This window comes from Solanum lycopersicum, chromosome 6, assembly GCF_036512215.1.
Source record: "Solanum lycopersicum chromosome 6, SLM_r2.1".
Taxonomy (NCBI): Eukaryota; Viridiplantae; Streptophyta; class Magnoliopsida; order Solanales; family Solanaceae; genus Solanum; species Solanum lycopersicum.
This window is the reverse complement of record NC_090805.1, coordinates 44876861-44890317: the sequence shown is the minus strand read 5'-3', so window position 1 is coordinate 44890317 and position 13457 is coordinate 44876861. Positions and strand designations below refer to the sequence as shown.

General features: G+C 29.7%; 2 protein-coding genes across 2 annotated transcripts; one reads left to right on the top strand and one right to left on the bottom strand.

Annotated features, from left to right (window-relative positions):
- Positions 1-1064: 1064 nt before the first annotated feature.
- Positions 1065-4315, top strand: LOC101257780 (phosphatidyl-N-methylethanolamine N-methyltransferase). The gene is made up of 2 exons (XM_004241631.5): positions 1065-1552; positions 3800-4315. The coding sequence occupies exons 1-2, from the start codon at positions 1308-1310 to the stop codon at positions 4047-4049; spliced, it is 495 nt and encodes a 164-aa protein (XP_004241679.1). The 5' UTR covers positions 1065-1307; the 3' UTR covers positions 4050-4315.
- Positions 4316-5142: 827 nt separating this feature from the next.
- On the bottom strand, positions 5143-7035 carry WRKY40 (WRKY transcription factor 40). Its single transcript, NM_001247372.2, has 4 exons — positions 6853-7035; positions 6298-6729; positions 6081-6197; positions 5143-5974 (listed from the first exon to the last, which is right to left on the bottom strand). The coding sequence occupies exons 1-4, from the start codon at positions 6916-6918 to the stop codon at positions 5507-5509; spliced, it is 1083 nt and encodes a 360-aa protein (NP_001234301.2). The 5' UTR covers positions 6919-7035; the 3' UTR covers positions 5143-5506.
- Between the last annotated feature and the right edge of the window lie 6422 nt (positions 7036-13457).

The window sequence follows — 13457 nt, the reverse complement described above, 5'->3', positions numbered from 1 at the left end:
CCTGTTTGGCCTTATGCAAAGTTGATGCTAGAGGAAGAGGAAGGGGAAGTGGTAACTGGGAGAATGTATTGGGATGAGAAGAAGATTGTCTATTTGTTTTTATCACCTTAACTTCTTCTAAGGCAAGAGGCACTGGTTCTTCTGTTTTTGGTGTGTAAGCAAAAGATAGGTCCTTATTAGCCGCTAGGGCAAGTAGCTCTTTCTCCTCGAGCCCTTTAACTGGTTCGAGACTGCAACAATCTGCACCATACTTGAAATTTAAAATTTGAAATTTTTGAAATTTTTGAAATTCAAAATTTCAAAATTAGGTCTTTTATTTAAAATTAATTAAAATTAATAAATTCAAAATAAAAAAAACTGATTTAAAAGGTTGAGTGTTTAAATGGAGAAAATTCAAAATCTAAAAACTGATTTAAAAGGTTGAGTGTTTTAATGGAGAAAAAATAGGCATTAAAATGGGTAATTGTGTACTATGGGAGAGAGAATGTAATGTATCTATAAACTTACACTAAAATTTAAAAAAAAAGAATTATGTAATATTTAAAAAAAGAAGGGAAAATTAGAGAAATAGTTGTGTATTTAAAGTTATTTTTCCATTATTAAAAAGATAAAAATTAAAAGTAACATAGTGTAAAACATAAATTACCTTCTATCCCTACTTTTTTTTCAATTTACAAAAAATCCCTTATTTTTAAGAAGTTTCTGATACATAATAAAACAGTCGGATACATTCTATATTATGCTATTTTATCCGTTTGTTGAGTGATTTGGGGGGATTAAAAACTGAAATTTGAATTAATTCCTACTTTTAATATGCTACAGTTATTAATCCCATAAAAAAAGCATTAACTTGTGTGTTTCAAGATCAGTTTTATCCAATATAAAACTCTAAATTAAATTATAATTTTTCATTAGTGATCTTCCCTTTTTTTTGGCAGACTAATTCTTTTTTTTTTGTTAAACACTATTTAAATTTTATATTATATTTATATATCAAATACTTTATTTTATAATCTTTGTTCAAACTTACTTTAATCAATATTAATTGCGGATATTTCACCCAAATTATTGTCAATTCTAATTTAATTAAACTTATCGGGACAGAATGTAATTATTGAATTACACTATGGGATTCGTTAAATTTATACGATTAAAAACCAACTAATTTCCAGCAAGCCCAACAATATGGCCCAAACCTTAGAAAATATGCTGACACATTAGAGTTGTCGTCGAAACTTGAAAGGGACTTTCCTTTTTGTGGACTTTGAGCATTGAGGTTAAAGACAGAAACAATCGTATCAGTGAAAATGGGATTATGGGCATGTTTAGCAGTGATATCACCATTTCCATTTTACTACTATCTCTGGACACATCCTCAAAAATGGGTTCATCTCTGTGGAAGTGGACGTGACCCTTGCAAAGTTATGGCTATCGTTTCTCATTTTATAAAGTTGATCCAAATCATATCACTCTTGTCGGTTTCCACATTTTCATGGCCGCCTCCTCTTTATTTTTGGCCCCTTTTCATCTTTGGCCAGTTCCTTAATTTTAGGTCAGTGTCCTCAAGCTTCAAATTTATTTGATCTTCTTTCTTGTTTACGATGTTTTATGGTCATTGGACAATGTGAAGATTGTTCCCTTTTTAACAAAGATTGTGTCAATTTGTTAATTTTATGAACATATACCTTGGGATATTGTTGTTTGGTAGAAATTAGATTCTTGAATGGCTTTTTTAGGATTGGAGTGAAATTGGCCTAAATAAAACTGATGATTTGATTGTTCCCAAGGCTTTGGTTCAACGAGAAAGATAGTATAGAGCGGGATGTCTCGGAATATTGATGGGTGAACTAAATCTGGTATTTAAGTGTAGAAATGGTAGAGGCATTCTCCATAGAGTTTTAGAGTTAAATATAAAAGATTGATATAGCTGACGCTATCTAATTTGAAATGGACATGTAATTTGTCGATGAGCTGATTGAAAAATTGGATATCTAGGTTTATGTTATTCGTTGGCAATTTTTAATGCGTGGAGGAAAGGGATGGCGTAGCGGTTCCGCTTGTCATCAATTCACTAGGAGCCAGTTAAATTATTCTTTACGGAAAGCATCTTTGGTGCAAGTTCCTCCTGCACTATGGAATAATGTAATAGCTTTGATGTTTTCATGGAGATTCAAAGCATGCAAAGCACAAAGCTTCCATATTGACAATTCATTAAATGTGTGCACATATTAAATTTAAAACCTAATTATTAGCTATCCAGATCCCATAAAGTTGATACTTGGCTCTGTTCTTCGTCTCTGCCTCGAGGCTTAGATGTGGGAAGTTAAGAGGTTTAAATACATTTCTCAGACAGATTATAAGCACCCATACTGTCGCAGAGAAGTGGTTTGTTCAATCAGTTCAGAAGATTGATGTGCCAGTGCCATCTTATTGTTTTAAGTTCACAATTCTCGTCAATCCAGTTTGACGTGATCACATCAGATGATGAAGTTTTAATAGATACTATAGGGTAGTCCATATTGGACCTGCGATCACCATTTTCTACATGCTGTAAAATAAATGACCAAGAAGTTACCGGTCCAAATGAAATCCCCCAGCTGAAAACAAACAGCACACATGAATTGTTATCAGCTTGATATGGAATATATGCAAGCTCTAGATGCTCTGCCTGCAATATCAAATAAACGCAGTGAAGTGGTGAATCTATGATGCAAACTTTGACATATCGACCAGTTAAAAACTAATGTCTCAGGAGATATGGGCGAGATTTCAATGATTTGGGTCCATCATTGGGTTACTGATCTTTACCTCCCACCTAATTGTACTCAACTAGACTTTGTTCTGAAAGACTAAAAATCAAGGATATTTTGGTGAAGTCCGGTTGGGATAGGATAGAGAATAAATATTGAATTTTTTGAGTTTAGGGTTTAGGGTTCCAGCCAATCTTCCTGAGTAATTCGGGTTTCTTCTATGAGTTTAAGTTCTGTATGATGAGGTAGTGATTAGTGAACCTCATATCATTACTCTTCTATAGCTGCTTATTTACTATAGTTAGCCAATATACATATATTATGCACTATTATCATATATTTTACATTTGCCGGCTACTTTTCTGGGTCGGCGATATGTAAGTTAATTTCCCTGTTTAATATGTAGATTATTTCAGCTCACAGAAGAGTAATGATTCTGAGGTTCACTGCCAAACTTAAAACGTAGTTCTTATTTCTTAACTACAGGTTTTTTTGGATCATACATCCATATCTTTAAACAAGCATTGATAAAATTTGGAAGGCTTAAAATAGTGAAATGCCTACGAAAGATAATTGGAGTCATTTATCAAAAAAGAATTTCTTTTATTAGAATCACATCTTGTTAGGTGTTTTTTCAACCCCTTCTTAAGTTGAGTTTAGTTCAGAAACATAGTAGAAACAGAGATTATCATTAACGTGATTAAGAGCCACATTGATAACAATTATCGGGTAGAGGCTCTCCATTTCAATGCAATTTTCAAATAAGAGATCTGACATGGCACCAGCATTCGCTTTAGACTTCTATATGATACCAGCATTAGCTTTAGACTTCAGTATGGCACCAGCAGTCGCTTTAGTTATTCAGCTGACTATTTATTACTTGGTTGTTTTGGATATCATGATTCATATCTGAATGAAGCTATGCCTTGGTTCCATCTTATCAAGAGTGACTGCTATGTTAGACGTGCACTCCTATCGCTTGTCCGTGTTTTACATTCAGTTCTTCACTCTATGAGGGCTCATGGATGTATTAATTTACAAAACTGCAGGGTTTACCAACTTTTGGGAGAAGATGGCACTTACTATGGTGTACGATTTGGGAAGAATATCCCTTGGGTAACAGAGTTTCCTTTTGGAGTAATAAGAGATCCTCAGTATGTCGGCAGCATTTTGAGTTTGCTAGCTTGCCTCTCTTGGGTTCCTTTCTTGTATATTTTCTTATGGGTATTGGGATATGCATTTATGATACAAATTGAATCCAAGGAAGATCCAGCTACTCGTGCAAAGCCGCTTTCTTGAGTCTAGAGAAGATACATCTGCCAACTTGAAGGAACTAGTGCTGCTTGCTTCTGCATTCCAGAGATGGAATCCTCTTTAATAAAGTTCTTGCATCAATGGTTTCTTGAGTTCTTGATTCCTTTTTTAAAATCAGACTCAGCAATATTTTGGATGATTCTGTAAGTTTTTTTAGTTTTTCTAAATAGCCAGCATAGCTTTAGACCCTATGTCTTTTAGGATTTGAATAAAAAAATCCAGGCAATAAAGAGCAATTTTTTTTGTGTGAATGGTTGTTGAGAACACTTGTATGTTCTATTTTGACACAGAAAAACTGAATGATTTGTCAGCTGTTTGTGCAAAATTTTCGAAGTAGCAACCTTCGGGTTTGATGTGGAGGTAAAAATAATGCAGATATGATGTGATTTATGATTTTAGAGAAAATATAAGGTAATTTGAAAGGTCAATTGCTTGAGTTTCCATCTGTCCATAGATTTTGAAGTTGAAACTTGAAAGTCGAAAATTTGAGTAAGTTGGGTTTGGACTGGCAATATTTGAAGAAGCAAATTTCATGGCCAAATAGATGTTTGCAGACATATTTTCAAAATTTGCTTCTAAAACATAGGGCCAAACACTAGCTAAAAGTCATCATTTACCAGAAAAAGTAAGAGAAAATAGAAAGGAAGAATAGTGTTAAGTAGCTTGAAGACTTAAACATGATTTTGATTTCTTGCCCTTGTTGAGATATCTTTATCAATGGTGCAGATAATCAACATGGTTGGGTCCTTAGACAACTACATGTTAAGACATTGAAACAATAAGTAGAAGACTTTTAGTTGGAGTGTTGGACCAACAAAGCTGTACTCTTTTATGCTAGTGGATGGAATTACAAAAGACCATTTCATCAGTTGCTTTCAGATAATGATTGTTTTTACCTTAAGTTGCTCAGACTCTCCAAAAATGTTGCCGCACCTTTTGAAGGATCAGTTACTGATGACATTTTTGAAGAGTCCGAGGGAAACATAGTTTTTTACTATAGCAGATCACTTTAGAATTTTTTTGATTCTTGCATGTAACTTAAATTTGATGCCACAAAAGAGTTGTATAAAGTCAGTGAACAGAACAGTAAGTTGTATATTTCATAATCTCATCTCAGTATTCTACAAAGTTGTCAAATTCAACAACTTAAATGCTTCTAGGACAATTCAGTCTCAATCTAGCCAACTCAGAGCAAGTCCATTCTGCAGGGGACCCAGTATGGCTGCTGTTGAAAATTTCTTAAGAGTCTAGTAAGATCCCATTCTCACGTGCATCTCCGAGTCCAACTTTGCGGTCCAAATGTTACTAACTTTTCCTGTATTTACATTTGAACAATAATTTGTGTTTCCTTTTTCCTCCTAAGAACTTTTGATATGAGTCAAGTTGGAAAATATTGAACAATTGTCTATACAAAGTAGTTGACTGCTCTGCTGGACTTTTGTTTACCATCTCCCTGTCTGATTATTATGTTGGAGGATTTTTCCTGATATGGCGGCAGCAAGTGCTGCTTTGAAACTTGGATCTTTGGTCAAGGAAGTAGCCATTTGTTCTATCAAGAACTGTTGAAACTCTGGCCTATTTTGATATTCACCTCCTGCTGCTGATGTTGTTGTTGTTGTTCTAATGCTATTGCCACTGGTAGGACTAGTAGTACTGTGATTCATCTTCATATCGCGCTTTTCCACTGTTTTCGGTGCAGTAAGATCGAGAGTAATGGTTGGTCCTGAGGAATTGAGAGTGGTAGAGCAAGGGACTGAAGTAGTAGTGCCCGCGATAGTTGTCACATTTAATCGGCTGGCTGTGGAAGTATTAGTACTTGGACCTGATTCTGGTTTTGAGGTTTGTGGATGGTTATGTTCTCCTTCATATGTTGCTACCACAATAGACTGATCTTCAATGCTTCTCTGAACCTGTCAAAAATGCCAAATGCACTATTAGAACGTGCGCGCAAACATGAACATGACAAATTCTTTCTTTACAATGATTGTCAACACTCAAATTAGGGTTTTAATTTACCTTTTTCTTGACAGGGCAACCAGGTGCAAATGAGCATCTGAAGTAAGCTCTTGGACAAGGGTTGTCTCTAGTTACTTTCTGACCATACTTTCTCCACTGATAACCATCCTTTACAATCTGCAAAATAAGTTAACATCCCAAGACATAATTAGTCGTATGCTCTCACTAACAGCTTAAACTGTATCTCAGTGTCATTCTCATAAGAGTATGTACTTACAAGAGAGGTATCAGATGCATCAGTCTTCATAGAAACAATTGTAACTTTCGCTTTTATGTGCTCCTCTCTGAGTTTCTTGCAACAGGACTCTTCGTCACTCGAACTGCTTTCTGATGAACGTCCATGAACAACATCCATATTGTTATTATTATTGTTGTTGTTGTTAACAGGATTAGAGATACTTTCAGCTTTTCTTTTCCTTGACCCTGCACTAGTATCTTCAGCTACACCATTTTGTGTGCTCATATACTCCATCATTTGGTTTCTTAAAGCATTGTAATTTTCACAAACTACAGTAAGCATCTCTGTTAACTTCTTGTTTTCACTACTCACTCTGTTTAGTTCCTCTAACAAATCCCCTGCCTCATTTTTCACCACCATATTCTCTCTTTCTATGCTCAATCCAGTGAAATCACTCTGCACTTCTTGTTTCTGAAACCCAACAACAACAAAAAAAAACATATCAATACTAATAACATATATCCCCTGTTACCACCGAAAAACATCAATAGTAAAAATATAATTATACATTTGGGCATAGTCCAAAAATCTTACCAGGACTTTTTGACGAGGCCTAAAGCTCAAATCCAATGAAGTATCAACCAAACTGGTAAATTCCATTGTAATTAATATCTTCTTTGATGTATGAAAATTCCAAGAATCAACAAAGTTGTAGTCTTTCTTCAGGTGTGTTTAAGTTAAAGAAACAAACACTTTCTTTTTATCTCCTCAAAATCTGATGATGGTATTAGAAATAAAGATAATAAAAGGTGTATATAAATACCAAAGGGCTTTAGAAGACCAGCTGACCAAGTTGTAGGAAGGTGGGAAGAAAATCAAGGAAAAGGGGGATAAATATTAAATTGAGAGATTGAAATATCCTTCTTATTAATTATTATCCACAGCTTACTTATAGTTGTCAAATTTGTACCTAAGCAAACACAAGTGGTGGGTACAGTCTACTGTCTCAATTTATATGACTTATTTTTTAATTAATTTTAAAATAAAATAATTATTATTTTTATATTTAGCAAAATATTCATAATCACATTTATTTTTAGTTATAAATTTTAAAAATCTTATTTTAAAAAAAAATTATATCAAATTAAACTATTTTGTATAAATTAAAACGAAAAAAAGTACTGTATAACTTTTTAGGTCGGCCCATCATATTTTGAATTTTTCTTCTATAGTCAAAGTCAAGACAACCATTAGGAAAGTCGATAGAAGGATGTATATTTTATATGGATAAAATAAAATTAAAAGGTGTTTTATATATTTATACAGTATGAGTATTAATATTAATATTAATATTAATATATAGGTTGAATTTTGAGTCTTGTTTTGACCAATCTTCTAACCTACTCACTCATATAACATCATTTGGCACGTCATCACTAACTTTATGTGCAAAATTAAAATAAAAGAGGGAGTATTTTTTTTTTCTTTTATTTGATATAACTTCTTTGGTTTTTTATGAACATTTTCAACGTTCACTCTATTTTCTTTTCTTTGCTGTCCCCTGTGAGGTCTGGATTTACGAAGAATAGAATATTTAAATATTTTGAGTGTTGAAGAAAAAGTATTTTTCTAAAATGACTTTTTCGATAAAAAAAAAATTAATGTTTTATATTCATTATCTCCGCCGTACCCTTTAACACAGACCACCTAACCCCATTCCTGCCGACCATTGGTTTTACCCTCACCCATCTCTCATTATATATCCTAATACTATTATATATAAATATATTTAAAATAATATATTCATCAATAATATAAAACAAAACTATTTATATTTGAGAAAAATATACCAAACACAACCTATAGTTAATTAAGTGCATAAAAAATAGGCACACGAAGTTCACCAATTTAGCTGTCCAATACGCGTTATCTATATGTATGCCACGATAGATTAGGATATAAGGATAGTCTTATTTTCTATTGGACAGAAATTAATGCTACTACATAAATAAATAAATAAGTCTAATACTTACATTTTATTTTATTTTATTTGGTTCCTCATATTTAGAATTGATTATGTTTTACCAGTTCATTTTAATAAATGTAGATAAATTCTTTTACTCTCTCCGTTGTCTATCATTTTAAATTTTACATAAATTTATCATTATATTCTTATTTAGTATTTTATTAAAGTCAAGTTTCAATATGTAAATTGAAATTAACTTATCAAATTGATCAATGAACATGAATTAATTTATTTAATTTTTTATGTAGGTCAAAATTCATATTTTCAAGGCTAATAACTCTCAATAGAAAAATAGAAAAAAATAATGTCATTTATGTATTGATTTTGTGAAATGACAAATATTAAAGACCGTCTATTTTACTAAGGATGACATATAAATATACTACATTCGTCCCTTTTAATTAGCATAGTCTCCTTTTTTTGAGTCAAATTATAATAATTTTGACTTGCATTTTACGATATTTTTTTTCATCGTATTAATATGCAAAAAGTTGAAATTTATAATACTTTTCGTAAAACTTTTGAATATTTAAATTTTTGTTTAAATTATAATTTAATTTAATTTTAAAAAATTAGTCAAATTGACTTTCAAAAAATGTAAAACGACAATCAAAATTTAACAGAAAGAGTATATGACAATTAGAAAGAAGCGGAGGGAATAATAGTTTTTTAATAATATCTTTATTATCAACTACATAAAGCGATAGTAATAAAAATTAATATATTCAAAACATAATTAATAAAGTTATTTAAGTAAGATAACTCCCTACTAAATACTTTTGTAAAAGAAAGTATCAATTCAACGTAAGGTAAGTAAAATAAAACGGAGAGAGTAATTAATTCTAACTTTATTTGGACAAAGTTATGAATTAGCCAAATCAAGGCATCTTGCAACAAGCTGTGGCTAGTTGAAATTTTCATAACTCTATTTTTCTAGAAAATGAAAAATTCAGAATGCATTATTAAAATAATGGCGTTGACTAATACAACATATTTGAGATTCAATTCATTAAAGAAATAGACCCTAAAATTTGTCAATGTATTTCACACGACAAAGTCTTCTAATATTTTTAATAATTTTTTTTTTATTCATCAAGTCAGTCAAGTATGGACGATTCAACGAAGAAGAAGAAAAGTATGAGTAAATTAACTTGGTCTCTATGTGAAACAAATATGAAAAATGAATAAATACGTGTCAAAGTTGGCTGCCGGCCCAATTCAATTAGCTCTTTATTGAAAGACAAATAGACAAGTAGAAAAATATTTTACTAAATTTAACATTCTTTTGTAAATGTCCTACGATTTTATTTACTTTGGGTATAATAATATTAATTTAATTATTATATAATAATAAATATTACTGTTAAAAGGTTAAATATTGTCACTAATATCTTTTTTGTCCTAGTGTTAGGACATTTAAATTTTTTTGTTTTAGTTTAATTATTTTTTATTAGCATTATCATTTATATGTTAATTGACCAAATCCACAGCATATCATATCATAAAAAAAATTAATTTTGATTAATTGTTCAAAGTTTATAATTATTAGCTTCTACATAGTATTTTATTATTTAATTTAACTTTGAATTAGAAGTATCAAATTCAAGTCTTTATAAATAAAAAGAAAATCCTATAAAAAAAATTGAAAGTGATATTTTAAAAATAGATCTTGTTATCTGTCGATTCATATTTACTTGAATTATGAATTTCGAATGGAAAATCCAAAAAAGACGATTATAATAATGCACATGGAGTAGTAGATCTGCTTAATTAACTAAACAAATGACTAGAAATGTTTGTTCATCTCCCTCCTCCTTTTTTCCTCATATGGTATTAGATATTTGAATTTGTGCCAATTTATTTCTTTTCATTTTCTTAGTGCTAAGGGAAAATGCAAAGAGAGGTTTGAGGAAGAAGTATATAATAAAGAAAGAGAAAGTACTAAAAATATGCTTAAATTTGATGTAGATTATTTATATTTTTAAAAGTATTTTTTATTTCGATTAATTGAACTTGAAGATATTCTTGATCCAGCAACACAAGCGAAATACAACTTTAAGTTCTTGTCAAGTTTAGAAATGTCTGCAATACTTTCTTCAGCTTTTTATTAAGAGTCTCATACTTTTACTACTTGTCATATGTGACAGATAAAAATGTATCTAAATTTAATTAATCAATTAAATTAATCTTTTAAAACCATCAATAGTTTAGAGACGAAACTTATAATTTTCGTCAAATTCTATAGTATTTCCCAATACTTTATCTTATTAAGAAATTACTTAAAGAAACGGATAGGGAAAAAAAACGTAGCGTGCAAGAGTCAACAGGAAAAGAATTGTTGTATCGTAAACTCAATCTTCAACAATTGTTATTTTTTTAGATAGTAGAAAGAAATCTATCAAAAACCACTTTCGGTTAATATAAAATAAAATAAAGAAAGCAGAAGTTTAGTCAATTTATATATACTATATATATTAGCTAAGAGTTGAGTCAGTTGACATTGAAATAGAATTAAAAACTAAACTGGAATAAAAGTAAGGAAGAATGTACCAGTACTTCCATATTATGATCGAAATATTAGAGATACATATTAATTAAATTAAGATTTTATTATTTTTTTAATTTATTTTTTTGTAATTATATATAATTTTTGTTTTACGTATCACATTCCGTGACCCTACACAATTAAGATGTGTGAAAGATATTTGAATACCATGTAAATTAAAAAAGTGTACAAAATTATATATAAAAAATTTATAAGAATAATAGAATCTTAATTTAGTTAAAATATGTTTCTGTATTATAAGGAAATATTTGTGTATTTGTTCATAAAAGTATGTAAAATGGTAGAAGTTAAAATTATTATCAATTCTGAAGTGGAAAAATATTTTAAAAAGGAAAAACTATTGGTAGTGATGCGTCATGATCTGAAGTCAGGAAAAATGACGATGATTTTTAATTTCCACCTCTTCCTAATTACGCAAATACGGTCATTTTGTGCAACTTTTTTTTATTACGTTTTAAAAAAGTTATGCTGACATAATATTTGTGTCTATAATTAGAAAATTAGAGAATTCAATTAACAAAAAAAATAACGAAAGAAGTATACAAAGCTCTATTAAATTTGATGTAAATTATTAATTTCGTTTCTAAACTATTAACAGTCTTAAAATTATTTTTTGTTTAACTAATTAAAATTAAATACACCTTTAATTTATCACATTGATATAGTAAATTTTCTCAAATTCTTATAGGAGCATGACACTCTTAGTAAAAAAAATTAATAAAAGTGTTTATTGCCACAAATCTTGGGAAATCATCTGAATTTAAGTATATAAGAATAAATTGTTCATATATCTTGATGGACAACAAAAAGTTTTCACAAATTTCACCTACACTTTTTTTGCTAAAAAAACTTTATTCAAAACAATCTTCAAATGGTTCCAAATTTAATATTCAATATTCTAATATTAATTTTAATAATTTTTTAATTGTTCAATTCAACTTAAATTTTCAAAAATCAAATTAGACAAAAAAAATCTTCTTCAACAATCAAGAACAACAAAATTTAATAATAACATTTATTTATTTTCAAATTTCTTCAGTCAAATTAATAATCCAAAAAAGTAATGCATTTTGCCATTTTATACCGCAATTTTTATTTTTTTCTTTAAAAAAAATTAGAGAATGAAAAAGGATGAAAAGAAAAAAGAGAAATAGCAACATATTCTGACCAATATTTATATATATGAGCTAAGTTTATTACTCGATCTCCTTTCTTTTTTTAATCTGTTTTAAAAAGAATGATTTTTTTTTAGTAATAACATTTTACATGGAATGTTTAAAATCATAAAATTAAAAGACAATTTTATATATTTAATATAATTTTATTTTAAAACCACATAATTTTTTATTTTCTTAAACTTTTCATATCAAGTCAAACTGGATCATTCGTCGTAAAACAGAGAGCAACTGATTTAATTCTATCTAATCCAAAAGTTAAATTATTTTATTTGAAAATTAAATTGGAGGAAAACTTTGATATTATTTAACATGGACCTGTGATGACCAGTCAGGAGACCAATCCACTAAATATAATTATTACTTTTATTGTGGGTGTTGATACATTGAACCGCACCTATAATTACGTCTCTTTTACGTACATTTACAATATTTTTGTTTTATACATGTGTCAATTAATAATATTCGAGATTCATGAATGTTTTTCATCATTCTATAATGTATGTCCACATCCACTTAATTACTTTTTCGATAGTAAATATGTACCGGAAAATAGACTCGATAAATAATAGGAAAGAAGAAAAAATGAAAAATATTAGGTATAACTTGAGTCAATTTATTATTGTACAAATATACACGGAGATCATTTCAATCGAAAAATTATATTTTATATATAATAATTAAAAAAATATTTTTTTATAAATTTAATTAATATTTTTTATGGTTTAATTTTTCTTAGTGAAAATTATAACTTCCATACACAATGTCATTATCCATAGAGTTTGAAAACCCACTTTTGCATGCACCGAAAACATAAATTTGAACACGGTTCTCTTTTCTTTATATCAACAATCTTTATGACATTTATTTTAATAATATATATTAATTCATATAGTCTAAGTCAAGCAGCAAATTCTTAGCCTTTTGATTCTTTGAATCATATTGGGGTAGGCGGAATAGTGTTTTTGTTGTTTTCCATTCGATATTTGAGTTTATATTGGAAGTTCGATTAAAATTGGATTACGTTTTGCTGGGTTTATTTAGGTGTGGGCTCCCAACGAGATTTTTTTTATACTCACGGCTCGAACCTAATAACTCTGACGAAGGGTGAAACACTCTCGCTAGTACACCACAAATCATGATGGTGGTAGGCGGAATAGTGTTTTTTTGTTTCCCATCCCGTGTTCGAGCCCACATTGAAATTTCGATTAAATTTGGATCGCGCTTTGCAGAGCTTCTTCAGGGATGGACTCCCAACATATTTTCTCCATAATCAGAACTCAAACCCGAGAACTTTGATTAAGGGTGAAATACTCCCATCGATATAACCCATGATAGTGATAGGCGGAATAGTGTTAAATGTATTCTTTTAACATCATTCGACTTGAATTAAGTGTAAAATTAACTTTTTTTTGAAAAATAAAATAAAATA

Coding starts and splice junctions, on each gene's coding strand:
- LOC101257780 (XM_004241631.5), top strand. CDS start 1,308: ATGGGATTATGGGCATGTTTAGCAGTGATATCACCATTTCCATTTTAC. Junction 1,553..3,799: donor GGCCAGTTCCTTAATTTTAG/GTCAGTGTCCTC, acceptor ACAAAACTGCAG/GGTTTACCAACTTTTGGGAG.
- WRKY40 (NM_001247372.2), bottom strand. CDS start 6,918: ATGGAATTTACCAGTTTGGTTGATACTTCATTGGATTTGAGCTTTAGG. Junction 6,730..6,852: donor GGCCTCGTCAAAAAGTCCTG/GTAAGATTTTTG, acceptor GTTGGGTTTCAG/AAACAAGAAGTGCAGAGTGA. Junction 6,198..6,297: donor ATGCATCTGATACCTCTCTT/GTAAGTACATAC, acceptor CTTATTTTGCAG/ATTGTAAAGGATGGTTATCA.